General features: G+C 39.2%; 1 protein-coding gene across 5 annotated transcripts in view; it reads right to left on the reverse strand.

The window, feature by feature from the left end:
• Positions 1–564: 564 nt before the first annotated feature.
• LOC108707283 (erbin-like) overlaps positions 565–17,544 on the reverse strand; it is a 133,056-nt gene continuing 116,076 nt past the window's right edge. For 2 of the 5 annotated variants that reach the window (XM_018244474.2, XM_041580537.1), the window contains 6 exons: positions 13,356–13,502; positions 8,664–8,777; positions 6,546–6,755; positions 3,511–3,603; positions 3,293–3,367; positions 565–1,159 (listed from right to left, as the gene is read on the reverse strand). In XM_018244474.2, coding sequence (XP_018099963.2) covers positions 1,052–1,159; positions 3,293–3,367; positions 3,511–3,603; positions 6,546–6,755; positions 8,664–8,777; positions 13,356–13,502 — 747 coding nt within the window. In that variant the 3' untranslated portion in view covers positions 565–1,051. The remainder of the gene's footprint in view (positions 1,160–3,292; positions 3,368–3,510; positions 3,604–6,545; positions 6,756–8,663; positions 8,778–13,355; positions 13,503–17,544) is intronic. The other 3 variants (XM_041580539.1, XM_041580538.1, XM_041580540.1) reach the window with 3 other exon arrangements.

The following is a 17,544-nucleotide window of genomic DNA, read 5'->3' on the forward strand; positions in this document are numbered from 1 at the left end:
TCCTTATACTGAAATAAGAAACTTTGTAAATACAATAGGTACAGAATTTTTAATTGATTGTATTTAGAAAGTTTCTTATTTCAATATGGTGAAGCTTATATTACATATTCATTTTCACGATAGTTCCCCTTTAACCTGGCCAACCTGGAAAGCTACTTTCCTTTTCATCCATCCACACAATCTTACATGTCTTAAAGGGATACTGTCATGGGAAAACATGTTTTTTTTTCAAAACACATCAGTTGATAGTGCTGCTCCAGCAGAATTCTGCACTGAAATCCATTTCTCAAAAGAGCAAACAGATTTTTTTATATGTAATTTTTGAAATCTGACATACTGTCAGTTTCCCAGCTGCCCCCAGTCATGGGACTTGTGCTCTGATAAACTTTAGTCACTCTTTACTGCTGTACTGCAAGTTGGAGTGATATCACCCCCTCCCTTTCCCTCCCAGCAGCCTAACAACAGAACAATGGGAAGGTAACAAGATAGCAGCTCCCTCTTTTGAGAAATGGATTTCAGTGCAGAATTCTGCTGGAGCAGCACTATTAACTGATGTGTTTCAAAAAAAATATGACAGTATCCCTTTAAGCTGTTTCACGTCCACTTCTCAAGTGGTTTGGGATTAAAACAGTGATATCAGGTGTAGATAAAAGTGTGAGTAGTGTCAGGAAAGACAGTTCTGCCGTGTGCTACACCTGAGGCTCATTATTATTTGAGTTCAGTATTAAGCATATGAATTATCAAAAAATAAACCTACATTCTGTACGAAAACAACACAGGTTTGTTCTTGTAGGCAAAAATGATCGCACATTCAACACCCAAACAACCATGTTGGGAACCGAGACATTGTCCATTGTTTTATCTACAGTGGTTTGTTCCCATAAACCACACGTTTGCTACTTCGTTCTTTACAATATCAAAAATCCATGGTTCCGTGTTCCAAGTTGGTTTCGTCTTATATACATAGAAAAATAATATCTTTATGCGAGTTGATTTGTTGAAGACATGCTGGCTTTTTCTGGGGTTCCACCGATTTGTTTCATTTCGTTGTCTATACAGAGCCCTCCCGTGAAACGATCAGCTCCACTGCATTCTGGAATTTCTTCAGTAATGTGACGGCCAGGGCATGGTCAATATTGATGAAGCTGAAGCCATTTGCCTGAGGGAAGAGACAGGGTAATTAATATGTTTTGAAGAGTATGTTATACTTTATTCAAAATGTTATGTACCATATATACTCGAGTATAAGCCGTCCTGAGTATAAGCCGAGGTACCTAATTTTACCTCCAAAAACTGGGAAAGCTTATTGACTCGAGTATAAGCCGAGGGTGAGAAATGTAGTAGCTTCTGGTAAGTTTCAATCAAAAAATTTAGGGTTTCTGCTCCCATTGGAGGTTCCGGCGTCTCGTTTTTGGAAGCTGGCGAATATTTTTGGAGACTATTCTTGGATGCCGGCGATTATTCTTGGATGCCGGCGACTATTCTTAGGAGCGGCGACTATTCTTAGACGCCGGCGACCGTTTTTGCGCTTGACCGGAGTATAAGCCGAGGTAGAGTTTTTCAGCATATTTTGGGGACTGAAAAACTCGGCTTATACTCGAGTATATACGGTAACTAACTATGTAACTATGTAAATTCTTGAACCAGCAAGTGTATGTTTTTAGTTGTAATATCGGTGTGTAGGTGCATCTCAGGTCGTTTTGTTTGATCCCGTGTTTTCAGAAAGAGCCAGTGCTGCACTATGGAACTGCTTTCTGGCAGGCCGTTGTTTCTCCTACTCAATGTAACTGAATGTGTCTCATGTGTAGTAAATGGGCATACCTTCAGGATTTGATAGGAATCATTTTCGTATTCAAATGCATAACAGAACTTGAAGATTTGCCCATTTACTACACAGAATCTAAACACCTGACACCCTTCTTATCACCTTTTATTTAGTCAAAATACATTACATTCATACCACCATCAATGATGAAAGATACAGCAGTATGAAAACCTCTAACTCAGGGGTGTCCAAACTTTTTGCGACGAGGGCCAGATTTGGTGAGGTGAAAATGTGTGGAGGCCGACCATTCAGAATGAGTACAATGTTTCGGGTAGTAACCCTTCCTGGGGTGAAAAAAGGTACAAGTGACTGTATGCGCTTATTATGCACTTATATGGAACACTTGGGAATAATTATCTTTTAACTCCACCCATTATGTTGGAAACAGTCACTTGTAGTCGGCCACATCTCTTTGGACTGCGCATATCTTTCTCACCTCTGGCGAGAACAAGCGCCTAATCCAGTGACGTCATGATGTCACACGCTAACATGCAATTACGTCTGGCCAATTGGGTGCCAACTTTTATCCGCAACTGTCCTTGAATGGGTGAATATTTGTTTAAGGCTGCGGGCCAATCTAAAAGTCTAACTGCACCTTAAAAAGTGCAACAGACTAAAATAAATAGATAAAATGTCCTAATTGCTGGGAAGTCCTGAGAAAGATGTGTGTTGTGGCTAAACAGCACCAAGCAGACAAATGGACCTTAAAGGAGAAGGAAAGCTACCAAAGCAGATTATTGCCAATAGATTAGCCACAATAGTGCAAGCTATAACACTATATTTATTCTGCAGAATGCTTTACCATACCGGAGTAAACAGCTCTAGAAGCTCTCTGTTTGTTTAGGATAGCAGCTGCCAAACTAGCTTGGTGTGACATCACTTCCTGATTGAGTCTCTCCCTGCTCACTTATAGCTCTGGGCTCAGATTACAGCAGGGAGGGGAGGAAGGAGAAGCAAACTGAGCATGCTCAAGCCCTGCCCTGGAGGTTTAAGCTGAAGGCAGGAAGTCTGATATAGAAGACCGTGTATACACAATAGAAGGAAAGAAATTTGCTGTTTCTTTTGACAGAGGACTCAGAGCAGCATTACTTTGAGGATTTACTGGTGTATTTATATAGACCTTTCTGATAAAGCTTACTTAATTGTAGCCTTTCTTTCTCCTTTAAACAACTGTAGCCAAAACAGTAGCATTAACATCACTGCATCAACATGGAAGGACAATGTTTATTTTACGGAGTAAATTATAGTTACTATTTTGTTCCATGCCATGAACCCCATGGTAGGTAATGAATATGCAATGCTGTACTTGCCTGAAACTCTCCACTAGCCAGTAATGGAGATGCATGAAACAACGGAGAAGATGAGTGTTAATGATTAAGGCTGGTGTGCTGATGAATGTATTCATGTTATTGTGATGGATAGAAACACAAGGAATGAGCAAAACACTGCATTATATACACTGGTTACCTGTAATATTTTATCCCCGGGCTGCAAGAGCTTGGATGCTGGACCTTCCGGCTGAACTCTTGTTACAAATATACCCTAAAAAGGAAAGGATGCCATTTAGATTTCTATGTACTTGCCCTCTGAATAAGGATGCAAAGAACTCTCAGTAGGAGCCCATCTCTATACCAAGTGAATAAACATACTATGTATAGGACTTATCATGAATTAACAGTGCTTACATCATCTCCAGGTCGAAAAGGATTTCCTCTGCCTCCAACTCCACCAGATATACTAAATCCAAGCTCAGGATCTTTCACAAGTCTTACACGAATCTTAAGAAAACACAGATAAAAGTAAATTAAAATTAAAAAAAAGAGAAATAAATACACATGCTGACTCAATAAAGGCAAGATAGAATTTATACTAGTGATGCACTGAATCCTGGATTCGGTTTGGGATTCAGCAGGATTTGGCCAAATTGAAGTGCCTGGCTGAACCGCATCTGAAAAATCATGTGACTTTTCATTACACAAACATTTGAAAATTTTTAAATCTTTTCAGCCAAATCTTTCACAAAGGATTTGGGATTCGAATCCTAAAATAGTCGATTGGGTGCATCCCTAGTTTATACATTCAATCAGTGGTTTCCAGCCTATTATGGTTCATACAAACAGCGGTGAAAATAAGTATTGAAAACATCAATGTTTTTCTCAGTAAATATATTTCTAATGAGGCTATTGACATGAAATTTACACCAGGGGGGTTATTTATTAAACTCTGAATGCCAAAAATCAGAAAAATTAGAATTTTTAGTGGGGGAAAAAAAGACACAAATTTTTCAGGATTTATTATTCTCCAGGGATGGAAAAAGTCTGGACGTGAAAATCTGGCATCCTAGACCTGCCGAGGTTTAATATAAATCAATAGGAGAAGTCTCGAAAATATCTTGATCTGTTCTGGGTTTCAAGCAATAATCTGAAGATTTTGTGGTTTTCGAGCAAACATCATGAAAAAATCGGGGTGGAAAATCTGAAAAATTTGTACGGTTTTTTTACCCCACAGGAAATTGTCGGGAAAATGTATTGATAAATACGGGGGAAAAACCTGTGCGGATTTGGTTGTAGTTTTCAGAAAATAATTAGATAAACTCGGATTTTGATAAATGGGCCTCCCGATGTCGGTAACAACCCATGGAATCCACACACGCAAAGAACTCAAAACAAATAAGTCAATATATTAAGTTATGTGTAATAAAGTGGAATGACACAGAGAATAAGTATAGAACACATGAAAAAAAGGAGGCGCAAAAGCACATGGAAAGCCAAGAAACCTGCTGAAATCTGTCTGTATTTAGAAAACAATCCTGCACATATCAGTGCAAATGAATATCAAATGGTTTAGTCCTAATTGATGGCTTATATTAGAAAAAGATTTCTCGTTACCAAGTATCACATAAGGCCTTGAGAAAGGTCCCAGAGTGGACCGGAATGTCACGTTTGTTGTATATGTTTTGCACAAAAATCCTGGAGTTGCAGGTCTTTTTGAATGATATATACAGACTAATACAAGAGTCCTCTGCACTTAACCCATTTAAGACAGAGACATTTTGTGCATACTGCTACTGAAAAATTCCTTACCCTTTAAACAAAACAGGGATTGTTTGTCCATATATTGCAATATATTTAAAGTGATACTGTTATGGGAAAACATGTTTTCAAAACGCATCAGTTAATAGTGCGGCTCCAACAGAATACTGCACTGAAATCCATTTTTCAAAATTGATTTTTTTTATATTCAATTTTTGAAATCTGACATGGAGCTAGACATATTGTCGGTTTCTCAGCTGCCCCAGTCATGTGACTTGTGCTCTGATCAACTTCAGTCACTCTTTACTGCTGTACTGCAAGTTGGAGTGATATCACCCCCTCCCTTCCTCTCCCCTAGCAGCCTAACACAAGATAACAGCTGCCTGGTAGATCTAAGAACAACACTCAATAGTAAAAGCCAAGTCCCTTCAGTTACATTAAGGGCTAGTCCACACGGGGAGATAGCGACGCGTTTGCGGTCGCGGCGACAAAGCGCCGCGACAGTCGCCGCGACCGGCGCAGGCGACAGTTTTGTATGGGCGCCTATGTAAAAACGCCTGTGCTAACCACACGAGGCGATGTGCTTTTCAACAGTCGCCTGAAAATGCCTCGCCTGGCTTTTTCAGGCAACTGTTGAAAAGCGCATCGCCTCGTGTCGCCTCGGCGCCCATACAAAACTGTCGCCTGCGCCGGTCGCGGCGACTGTCGCCGCGACCGCAAACACGTCGCTATCTCCCCGTGTGGAAAACCCTAAGTAGGAGAAATAACAGCCTGCCAGAAAGTAGTTCCATCCTAAAGTGCAGGCACAAGTCACATAACTGGGGGCAGCTGGGAAACTGACAATATGTCTAGCGATTCTAGCCCCATGTCAAATTTCAAAATTAAATATAAAAAAATCTGTTTGCTCTTTTGAGAATTGGATTTCAGTGCAGAATTCTGCTGGAGTAGCACTATTAACTGATGCATTTTGAAAAAACATGTTTTCCCATGACAGTATCCCTTTAAGCTGGCCAACTACGTCAAAGTCATCCCATATCTGGCCAGTCCTACACTCAATTTTCATCTGATTCATTAAGAATTCTATAGCTTCATTATACATTTTACACAGGGGCTACGTTTTACCTGCAACTTACTGGCTGTTTTAAAAGTAAAACTCCCAAATTTGGTTGCCCTTTTATTAGCCTAATAAAATATTAGCTTTATTCTTAAATATATTGATAAAGGGTTGAGTGCAGAGGACTCTTGTATTTGACTATATGTATTTTGTGGTCACAGCCTCATTGCACCCCCGCCTAATGGTTTTTAAAATGAGTGGTGAGAACTTTCCCTTGTTTGTTTTATTTATATATTATTTGCATATGTATTTTTCTCTTACCTTGCACCTGGGAGAGATAATGGTAAATGAGATTAGTAGCCCACGTCAAATCTCTTGTTCTACAGGCGACTAATAATCCCCTCCAAATGCTTTAGCACAGGCAATAAAGTGAATTGCTGGTGGTAAAACACGTGTTGCTTCGGTTTTCTAAAGATGCTTGAAGTTTCCTCGCAGAAGAGGAGATTTGTTGTGGGAGACTAATCTCCTCGGCTACCATTGCCCTAAATAAATACATTCTGCCTTGTAGTAGCACATTATACACAGTACTAACCAAAACAATGCATTCATATAGATACACAGACAGCCGTTGTACCTCTTGAGAAGAAAGCTCATTGATTTGCTTTGAAGGACACGGTGTCTGAGAATATGGAGGCTGCTGGGCAACTTTAAGTGCATAATAGTCGAGGAGCTGTTCTCTGGAGGGGTGTCTCCCTACTGTTGGCTGGGCTGGCTGCTGATGGAATTGGCTATAGTTTGCTTGTGGCCTTGAGGGTTGGCACATCTGTCCATTACTCAGGTGCATCTGCAGAAAAATGGTGTTTCACAATTAAATCTAAAAAAGTAACGGGTTCTTTTCTGCTGTCATGGTGCTAGCCATTAAAGGCTAATGCCACATGATCTGTCCCATAATGGGGGAGCACACTCACAAGAGCTGCATCCGCCTGTCGGTTCTCACAAGAGGTGGATTTTCTGCCCAAAATTGTGCAACTGGGCATTTCTGAGCCAAAATCTACCTTTTGTGAGCTTTGACAAGTGACTCCAATACCCGTCAATACTTACACCACACACACCACACTGGGGCAGAAAAAGCTGCGGGTGGCGTAAGCCTCAAAGTTAAAAGAGTGAAAGGAACAGTAACATCAAAAAATTTAATGGTTATACAGTAATAAAAATATAATGCAGTGTTGCCCTGCACTGGTAAAACTCGTGAGTTTGCTTCAGAAACACTACTATAGTTTATATAAATAAGCTGCTGTGTAGCAATGGGGGCAGCCATTCAAAGGAGAAAAGGCTCAGGTTACACAGCAGATAAGCTCTGTAGAACATAATGGTGTTATCTGTTATCCACTATTTAAAGGACATGTAAAGTCTAAAATAGAATAAGGCTAGAAATGCTGTATTTTGTATACTAAATATAAGCATGAACTTACTGCACCACAAGCCTAATCAAACTAATAATTTATGCTTTCAAAGTTGGCTACAGGGGGTCACCATCTTGTAACTTTGTTAAACATCTTTGCAAGACTAAGACTGTGCACATGCTCAGTGTGGTCTGGGCTGCTTAGGGATCATCATAAACAAAGCTGCTTGAGTTCTGCATGGCTGGGAAGTAAGGCGGGGGCTCCCCCTGCTGTTCATAAGTATGATTGTTTCCCTGCTCAGCAGTTAGGGACCGTCTGACAATTCCTATCCACAGCAGTAAATGAAGGGAGAATTTCACTGCATACAGTCAGGTTTCTTATAAAAACGGTGCACATTTTTTAATTAAAGTATATTGGAGATAGGGTTCTTTTTCATTAACGAAAGTAAAAATGGGATTTTATTTTTTTGCCTTTACATGCCCTTTACCTGTGCCATATAGTCTTTTTTCAATTCCCACCATGGCTACACAGCAGCTTGTTTATATGAACTATAGTAGTGTTTCTGGAGCAAACACATTGGTTTTACCAGTGCAGGGCAACACTACATTATATTTTCATTACTTTAAAACACTTTAATTTTTTGATGTTTACCTGGACAAACTTCACAAAAAGGGGTGTGTTAAAGGAATTGTGTCATGATTTTTATGATGTCGTTTTTATTACCAAGTTACACTGTTTTTTAGTTGTAATATTGGTGTGTAGGCGCCATCTCAGGTCATTTTGCCTGGTCATGTGCTTTCAGAAAGAGCCAGCACTTTAGGATGGAACTGCTTTCTGGCAGGCTGTTGTTTCTCCTACTCAATGTAACTGAATGTGGTGCAGTGGGACCTGGATTTTACTATTGAGTGTTGTTCGTAGATCTACCAGGCAGCTGTTATCTTGTGTTAGGGAGCTGCTATCTGGTTACCTTCCCATTGTTCTGTTGTTTGGCTGCTGGGGGGGGGGGGGGGAAGGGAGGGGGTGATATCACTCCAACTTGCAGTACAGCAGTAAAGTGTGATTGAAGTTTATCAGAGCACAAGTCACATGACTGGGGGCAGCTGGGTAACTGACAAAATGTCTAGCCCCATGTCAAATTTCAAAATTGAATATAAAAAAAATCTGTTTGCTCTTTTGAGAAACGGATTTCAGTCCAGAATTCAGCTGGAGCAGCACTATTAACTGATGAAAAAAACACAAGTATTCTATTTTTAGGCAGTTGCATTTACACTGACTTCTTTATGAGCCTTTGTCACAGTCTTCCAAAACAAACAAACACAAGAAATCTTATGAACATGGAAAACACTGACCTTTTTTACACTGTCCGCTGTACTTTCCTTGCGAGCGATGGTGGGATAACTCTGCTGTCCTGTTACAAACACATCATCTTGCATAGACTCCCCGACGCTGAAGGGCTGAGGATACTTTAGGGTGTAAAAAAGGAGTTAGCTTGTCGGTTCACAGGTTTATTTGGTAAATACGTGTATGTATGTATGTATGTATGTATGTATGTATATATATGTGTGTGTAATACACAAAAGCCATGAATATCTTGTAAATTATATCCTTATAAACGGTGAGTAGTGATGTCATCAGTTAAAAACGGTGAGTGGTGAATCTTGTGTATTATAATAAATAAAGTTACAAAATTAGGATATTTTAAGTTACCTCGGAGTTCCATGACCTGTATAAAAACACTCGGCCATGTTTTTATATGGTCATAAAACTCCTCGGTAACTTATAATATCCTTATGATTTACAAGAGGGGGTACTTTATTCACTATATATATATATATATATATATATATATATATATATATATATATATATATATATTTATTTATATTCTAGCTTTTACGCTATTACAAAGGTGTGCATAAAGATGCCATTGCTCAGTTTATCAATAATCAATGCTTCAAGGCCTTTTAAGGAGAGAATATATTGGTCAAATTTTGTTGGAGATGAAAATAATGTTTCCCCATTCTGTTCTTACTCCCTTCTAGTTTGCACAGATAACAGGAGGCAGCCAGACAGCATGCTACAGCTTTAATTCATTTAAACACAATTGCAGAGCAACGTTATTCCATTGAGCGCTGTTGTGTGTATGTGTTTGTACAGATCAGTGGTTTTCAGACTTTTTCAGTTTAGTGCTGCCTTTGTGGTTCAGGACCCCTTTTGGCTTATGGTTACAGATTTGTTTCAGCCAAAGATCACAGACTATCTGGGACAGCAAATAAGTGTTCATACCAAATTTAACCTTTGTTTTAGCCACCAAGTAAGTATCTTGGAGAGCCAACAGACATTCTCAATTCTCACCCTAACAAGCACCCCCTAGCAACATACAATAATTTCTAAAACGATTTGAACTAGGAACAAAAAGATTTGGAGTGGACCACACCCATTTGTGTGGCCACACCCCCTAATTACCATGTTCATTTTACAAACTTTAGCAGGTTTTGAAAGTTTGAACACATTTCTGTGTTTTTTTCAGTTATTACAGTTGTGCTAATGAGGGTGAATTGCCCTTTCAGCTTCAAGTCAGTTTCCCCAAGAGACCTGCTTATCTTAAATTGTTACAATAGTTTCTTTGCTTAACTTAAAGGGAAACTATTGCGAAAATGAAAATTGAATATATGCTTCAGCATACTGAAAAAAGAAACATTGTAATTACAATCACTTAAATATTCTACATCTGTTTATGAAATAATCAAGCTCTTCTCTCTGTATCTGTTCTCTTCATTCTGACTTCATGCAGCAGTTGGGTGTCAGATATTCATTGACAGTTAGATCCAATATATCTTATAGGGTGAGCTCCTTTTGCCTAGAAGATGTATTAGAACTCACTCAAATAACTGATCCCAGTACAAACAAAATCTAACAAAATAACTGCCTTTTGCACAAATCCTGCATGTAGAGAGACATGATGTCTGGTGATTTTAATAGAGTGAGCTCTAATACATCTTCTAGACACAAGGAGCCCCCTATAAGATATATTGGATCTAACTGTCAATCTGACACCCAACTGCTGCATGAAGACAGAATGAAGAAATTAAAAGATGCTGAGAATAGTGAATAGTGAAGATTTACTTGATTATTTCAAAAACAGTTCCGATTTTTTAATCGATTGTATTTACAAAATTTCTTATTTCAGCATGATGAAGCTTATATTTAATTTTCATTTTTGCTATTGTTCCCCTTTAAACTGTTACATATGCATCTAAGTGCACCTGCTACAAATTCTCTGCCAAAAGCCAATTAAAGGGGTTTTTCACGTTCAAACAACTAGCTGTGTTCTGATAGATCACCAGAAATAATGACTTTTTCCAATTACTTTCTATTTTCTATGTGTCACCGTTTTGCTAAAATTGAAGTGTAAAGTGTCATTTTTCACCTTCTAAAGCAGCTCTGGGAGGGGGGGGGGTCGCAGACCCTGTAAACTGTTGTAATGTGATTCATTTAGTTGATACATTTGTTATCTTTGTCCCTGCTGAGCAGAATCTCTGGGTTTTATTACAGGCAGCTGTTACAATTGATACAATATTAATATTCCACAGATACTGCTGAGAAATGTATCAACTCAATGTTGCAAAATTGTAACAGTTTAGAATCTGAACCTGAATTACTGAGCTGCCAGACTCAAACACCACAGCCAGGAACCCGTAAACTTTAAACTTAGATTGTGGAAAAACTGTGAAAAATAAAATAAATAATTTAAAGTAATTGAAAAAAATTCTTTATTTCTGGGAAACAATCTGAAAACAACTGAAGTGTCAACTGAAGTGTTTGGAAGGTGAACAACCCCTTTAAGTTTTAGAAACTTGGATTTTTTTCCTGGCTCTTCAGTGCAGGAGATCAAAGAGAAAAACGGGACATTTCAGTAACAATCCGGGACTGTGGGTTGACCTGTCAAAATCGGGACTGTCCTGCGAAAAACGGGCCAGTTGGGAGGTATGCAGCAATAGTCCTACCTAGCGTGGCCAGCCCTGCAGTATGGTAACCACTGGTGTAGAGCAGATAATTTTGTAGAAAAAGGCTAAAATGAGAAGTACTGGCCTTTTACCTAATACACACAAAGATGAACAAATAGTTTATTCCCATGATTATTATTTCTGGCACATGCATCATCTAAAACTGCCTGTGCAAGCGAGACTGCAGCTCCCACACAGAATACAATGAAAGAATCAAACCTCCATGACTGAAAAATCAGACTCTTCATTTCCAATTTGTCATTCATCTGGTTTCTTCTTGCATCCAACAAAATATGTAGATATGTATAAAGCATTTCTCTGAGAACAAGGCTATAAAGGTTTATTTCCTATGCAAATTCCCTCTCCCATATTTAGCTTCTTGCATGGGAAGCGCTTCATCTTAGTATTGTCTGTTTATAGCAGGGATGCACGGAATCTGCTATTTTGGATTTGGCCGAACCCGCATTTTGCATATGCAAATTAGAATTCGGATTCGGTTCGGCCGGACAGAAGGATTCGGCCAAATCCGAATCCTGCTGAAAAAGGGCGAATCCTGGATTCGGTGCATCCCTAGTTTACAGCCCTGGTAGGTGTAAGCTGGAGTCCTAGGGTGTGCCAGAGAAGCTTGCACTTTACACCAACAATTGGAGGCACATTAATCAAAGGTCGAATTTTAAATTCATGCGAGTTTTTAAAAACTCCCCTAAATTTATTTTAAAAAAATCTAATTTTTTAAACATGGATGAGTGCAATCAGCTCAAGAACTCGAATCGAATTAGTTTCAGATTTTAAAAACTCGACTCAAAAGTCAGGAAGGCTGTAAACAAATAAAAATGGATTGCTGGACCTCTGGTAAAGGTAAAGTTTGCACACACTCCCTGGCCCTCCTAAACTCCCGGAATCTGGTGCTCAGTCCTCTATGGAGACAGCTCTCCTCTGAATCCACAAGAAACGAGGAACCGGCACACAGAAATGAATGCAAAACGGGATTGACCCTTAATTGTTTAATGTGTCAAATGATACACAACATTTCGAGGGTTGGCCCCTTCGTCAGGTGATTCCATCGACTTAAACAGCAATTCGGCAGGTATAGTCGAATTTAAGTTCTTAAAGGGCCAGAGTATGATAAATCTTGAAAATCTAATGACATTTTAAAAAAAAAAAAAAAAGTTGAATCGAATTTGAATAACTCCCTAGTCGAATTCGACAGTTTTGACCATAAAAAAAATAGAAAATTCGAGTTCAAATTTTCAATTCGACCCTTGATAAATCTGCCCCTTCAGAGCAATTTGGTAGATAGTGCCGAATCATATACGTTTTTATATTAGCCCATGGGGAAACAGTTAAGGTGGCCATACACAGGGAGATCCACTCATTTGGCGATGTCGCCAAACAAGCAGATCTCTCCCCGATATGCGCACATTGAGGATGGCGATATCGGGCTGATCCGATCGTGGGACTAGGACAGTCAGATCGCGGGACTGCATCAACGAAAAGATTTCTGGTCTTTGAGTTATTTAACTTTTTATTCAGCAGCTCTCCAGTTTGTAATTTCAGCAGTCTGGTTGCTAGGGTCCAAATGACCCAATAAACCATGCATTGATTTGAATAAGAGACTGGAATATGAACAGGAGAGGGTCTGCATAGAAAGATGAGTAATAAAAAGAAGAAACAACAATAGATTTGGAGCCTTACAGAGCATTTGTTTTTTAGATGGGGTCAGTGACCCCTATTTGAAAGCTGGAAAGAGTCAGAAGTAGAAGGCAAATCGTTCGAAAACTATAAAAAGTAATGAAGACCAATTGAAAAGTTGCTTAGAATTAGCCATTCTATAACATACTAAAGGTTTACTTAAAGGTGAGTGATCCCTTTAACATAATTGACCTCTTTAATAGTGCTGATAATGAGCTTAGATGGATAATTAGCAAGACTTCACTGGCTTATCCGCATGCCGCATGATATATGTGTTACTGAGCCCAATATGGTGCATTATCCTAGCGCATTATACATTTGCTACTGTAAGTTGTTACTCACACGTAGTATGTGCCCAGCAGAACCTCTTCTGTCAGGAGCAACGCTCAAGGCAACACTACCTTGGCTGCCATGCAGATCTCTACAACTGCCATAGAGAGAACTGCCAGTTGCACTGAAAGTGCAATTAAAGGACCTAGACAGCATGCTCTGAATAAAGAGGGACACATGTAAGGATTAGTGAAGCATGCATTAACAACAGAACAGGTTATTACAGAAGCAGTCCAACAAGCAAGCACATATGGCATGCCCATGCACACAAATACACAAAAGCAGGTGTCTAAAGAAATATATATATAGGTAGTTATTGTTCACTGACACAGTTTTGTTGTGTTATTGCTGCTGGAGCCACGTATACGGTTTATAGCAACTGTGCATTACTCAGGGCCGCCATCAGGGTATGAGTGTAACAGGCCCGGGCCTGAAGGGGGGCCCGGCAGTGCTGAACTTTTGAAAGAGCCGGGCCCCCCCTTGACAGCGCCGAAACCCAAAGCCGTGCCGCCTCCTTCCGAAGTCCTGAATGTGGAAGTGCCAAACAGTCCCGAAACTGCAAAAAGATCCGAAGCCACGAAAATAGCCCAAGCCCAATTCCCAAAGAGGCGAAAAGACCCAGTCACGAAAGGAGGTGAAGTTGAATTCTACTGAACACCAATGTGTGTGTGTTTTTTTTTTTTAATCCCCTGGCCACCAATGTATTATTTTAATACTCTATAGGCCACTACCACCAATGTTTTTTTTAAAAAAATATTCTTTGGAGCCCCATTTTTTTTTTAACTTGTAACGGGGGCCCTGGCGCCAATGTTTTTTAAAAAAATATTCTTTGGAGCCCCATTTTTTTTTTAACTTGTAACGGAGGCCCTGGCGCCAATGTTTTTTTGAAAAAATATTCTTTGGGGCCCCAATTTTTTTTTTTAACTTGTAACGGAGGCCCTGGCGCTAATGTTTTTTTGAAAAATATTCTTTGGGGCCCCAATTTTTTTTTAACTTATAAGGGGGGCCCTGGCGCCAATAGCTTTTTATAACTTGTGTGTGAGTGTGGGGGGTTACCTTTTTTTAGCGCTGATGTCTGATGTCTGTAACTGTGATGTTGAGTGGGCGGGATCTGGGGCGGGCGGGACCGAGGGGGCCCCGTGATTTTCTAATGGCGGCCCTGCCATTACTGTTCAGCGAGTTTTGCTTATACATGAGTGATAAAATCCATTAGAACATGCGACCTCCCCACCTCACTATGCATTAAAGCCATTATAGGTGTGACAGCTGCTATAACTGAAGCACACATGCAACTCATTCTCATAACATTTCACAGTTAAATGCCTATTATATGTTACAGGTAGGGCTACCACCTTTCCACATTTTACCCGGACAGCCCGGTTTTTTGAAGGAAATCCAGACAGGACATTGAAGTGAATATGGCGATCAGCCAATCGCTGTTCGCCACGTCCGTCATCAGTCTAGCCCCCGACATCACCCGCCCACCTTCATCGGCCCGCCCCCTACATCACCCCCCACCGATTTTTTTTTTATTATTATTCCTTAACACCAAATTCAAGTACAGGTATAGGATCCATTATCCGGAAACCCAAATCCAGAAAATAATACCAATTTTTAAAAATTTCCTTTTTCTCTGTAATAATAAAAAAAGTACCTTGTGCTTGATCCAAACTAAGATATAATTAAAGAAGAAGTAAATCTTTAAAATAAGTGAATGTAAAATTGACGAGAGGGCTATTCTAAGCACTTTTGCAATGTACATTCATTATTTATTTTGTTTTAATTCCATGATATTAAGGGACACATGTACTGTTAATATGAATTAATTGTTACAACAGCACCACCTGCTGGTCAGTTTCTCACCAGTCTGACCACCTAGTCGTCAAGGAAGTTGTCAGGAGAAGGAAAGAGGCTGCTCTGATGTTCTTCTGCTTAGGAAAAAAAAATAACCTCTCACATCTTTCCTAACATCAGAGCAGCCTCTTTCTTTCTCCTGACAACTTCCTTGACTACTTGGTGGTCAGACTGGTCAAAAAATAACCAGCAGTTGGCGCTGTTGTAACAAAACTCATGCATATTAAAGGGATACTGTCATGGGAAAACATTTTTTTTCCAAAACGCATCAGTTAATAGTGCTGCTCCAGCAGAATTCTGCACTGAAATCCATTTCTCAAAAGAGCAAACAGATTTTTTTATATTCAATTTTGAAATCTGACATGGGGCTAGACATTTTGTCAATTTCCCAGCTGCCCCATGTCATGTGACTTGTGCCTGCACTTTAGGAGAGAAATGCTTTTTGGCAGGCTGCGGTTTTTCCTTCTCAATGTAACTGAATGTGTCTCAGTGGGACATGGATTTTACTATTGAGTGTTGTTCTTAGATCTACCAGGCAGCTGTTATCTTGTGTTAGGGAGCTGCTATCTGGTTACCTTCCCATTGTTCTTTTGTTTGGCTGCTGGGGGGAAAAAGGGAGGGGGTGATATCACTCCAACTTACAGTACAGCAGTAAAGAGTGATTGAAGTTTATCAGAGCACAAGTCACATGACTTGGGGCAGCTGGGAAATTGACAATATGTCTAGCCCCATGTCAGATTTCAAAATTGAATATAAAAAAATCTGTTTGCTCTTTTGAGAAATGGGTTTCAGTGCAGAATTCTGCTGGAGCAGCACTATTAACTGATTGATTTTGAAAAAATTTTTTTTCCCATGACAGTATCCCTTTAACAGTATGTATCCCTTAATATCTTGGTAATAAATAAATAAATATTGAATGTACATTGCAAAAGTGCTTAGAATAGCTCTCCCATCAATTTTACATTCACTTATTTTAAAGGTTTACTTATCCTTTAATCCATATTGGAAGCAACACTATCCTATTGAGTGTATTTAATGTTTACATGATTTTCTAGTAGACGTAAGGTATGAAGATCCAAATCACAGAAAGATCCATTATCTGGAAAACCCCAGGTCCCGAGCATTCTGGATAACAGGTCCCATATCTGTACTGAATAGATCTGGGTCTATTTTAAAACTGAGTTGTTTGTAATCATAAAGCAAGAGGTACTTCATCACTGCAGCCTCTTAAATTCATCTTTTGGCATTTGGAATATGTACAGTTTTGTTTTGCGATTTTCCTTTGAAAATATTTAAAATAGGTAAGAGCAAAAAATGAAGCGACACTGCGATTCCTTTACTTCCTTTTGAACACAAGAGGGCAACAAAGTATCACAGCCATGTAATCTGAAAATGGAAAAATGAACCTTGTGTGTTTGCTCTAATGAGTTCAGCGTGAAGGAGTAACAACAAAGTGACAAATGTAATGTTTGCTCCTTTATTGCTATTGATACTGACATGACTCATTTCAATGAAAGAAATATGTCAAATTACCCTTTAAAGGGGGTTGTTCGCCTTTCAACTAACTTTAAGTATGATGTAGATATTCTGAGACAATTTGCAAATGTTTTTAATTTTTAATCATTTTTGGTTTATTTAGCTTTTTCTCTCCAGTTTGCAATTTGAACAATCTGATTGCAAGGGCCCAAATTACTCTAGCAACCATGCATTGATTAGGTAAGAGACGGGAATATGAATGGGGGAGGCCCTAAATAGAAAGATGAGTAATAAAAAGTAGCAATAACAATACAAGTGTAGTTGTAGTTTCTAATATAGTTAGTTAGCCAAAATGTAATGTATAAAGGCTGAAGTGACTGGATGTCTAACATAATAGCCAGAACACTACTTCCTGCTTTGCAGTACAGCAGTAAAGAGTGACTGAAGTTTATCAGAGCACAAGACACATGATTGAGGGCAGCTGGGAAACTGACAATTTGTCTAGCCCCATGTCAGATTTCAAAATTAAATATGTTTGCTCTTTTGAGAAACGGATTTCAGTGCAGAATTCTGCTGGAGCCGCACCATTAAAGGGGTTGTTCACCTTTAAATTAACTTTTAATATGATGTTGAGAGGGATATTCTAAGACAATTTGCAATTGGTTTTAATTTTTTTTATTATTTAAGGTTTTTGAGATATCAAGCAACTCTCCAGTTTGCAGTTTCAGTAATTTGGTTGCTAGGGATCAAATTCCCCTAGCAACCATGCATTGATACAAATAAGAGAATGAAATATGAATAGGAGAGGGCCTGGATAGAAAGACGACTAATTGAAAAGTAGCAATAACAATACATTTGTAGCCTTACAGAG

Source organism: Xenopus laevis, chromosome 1S (genome assembly GCF_017654675.1).
Source record: "Xenopus laevis strain J_2021 chromosome 1S, Xenopus_laevis_v10.1, whole genome shotgun sequence".
Lineage (NCBI taxonomy): Eukaryota > Metazoa > Chordata > Amphibia > Anura > Pipidae > Xenopus > Xenopus laevis.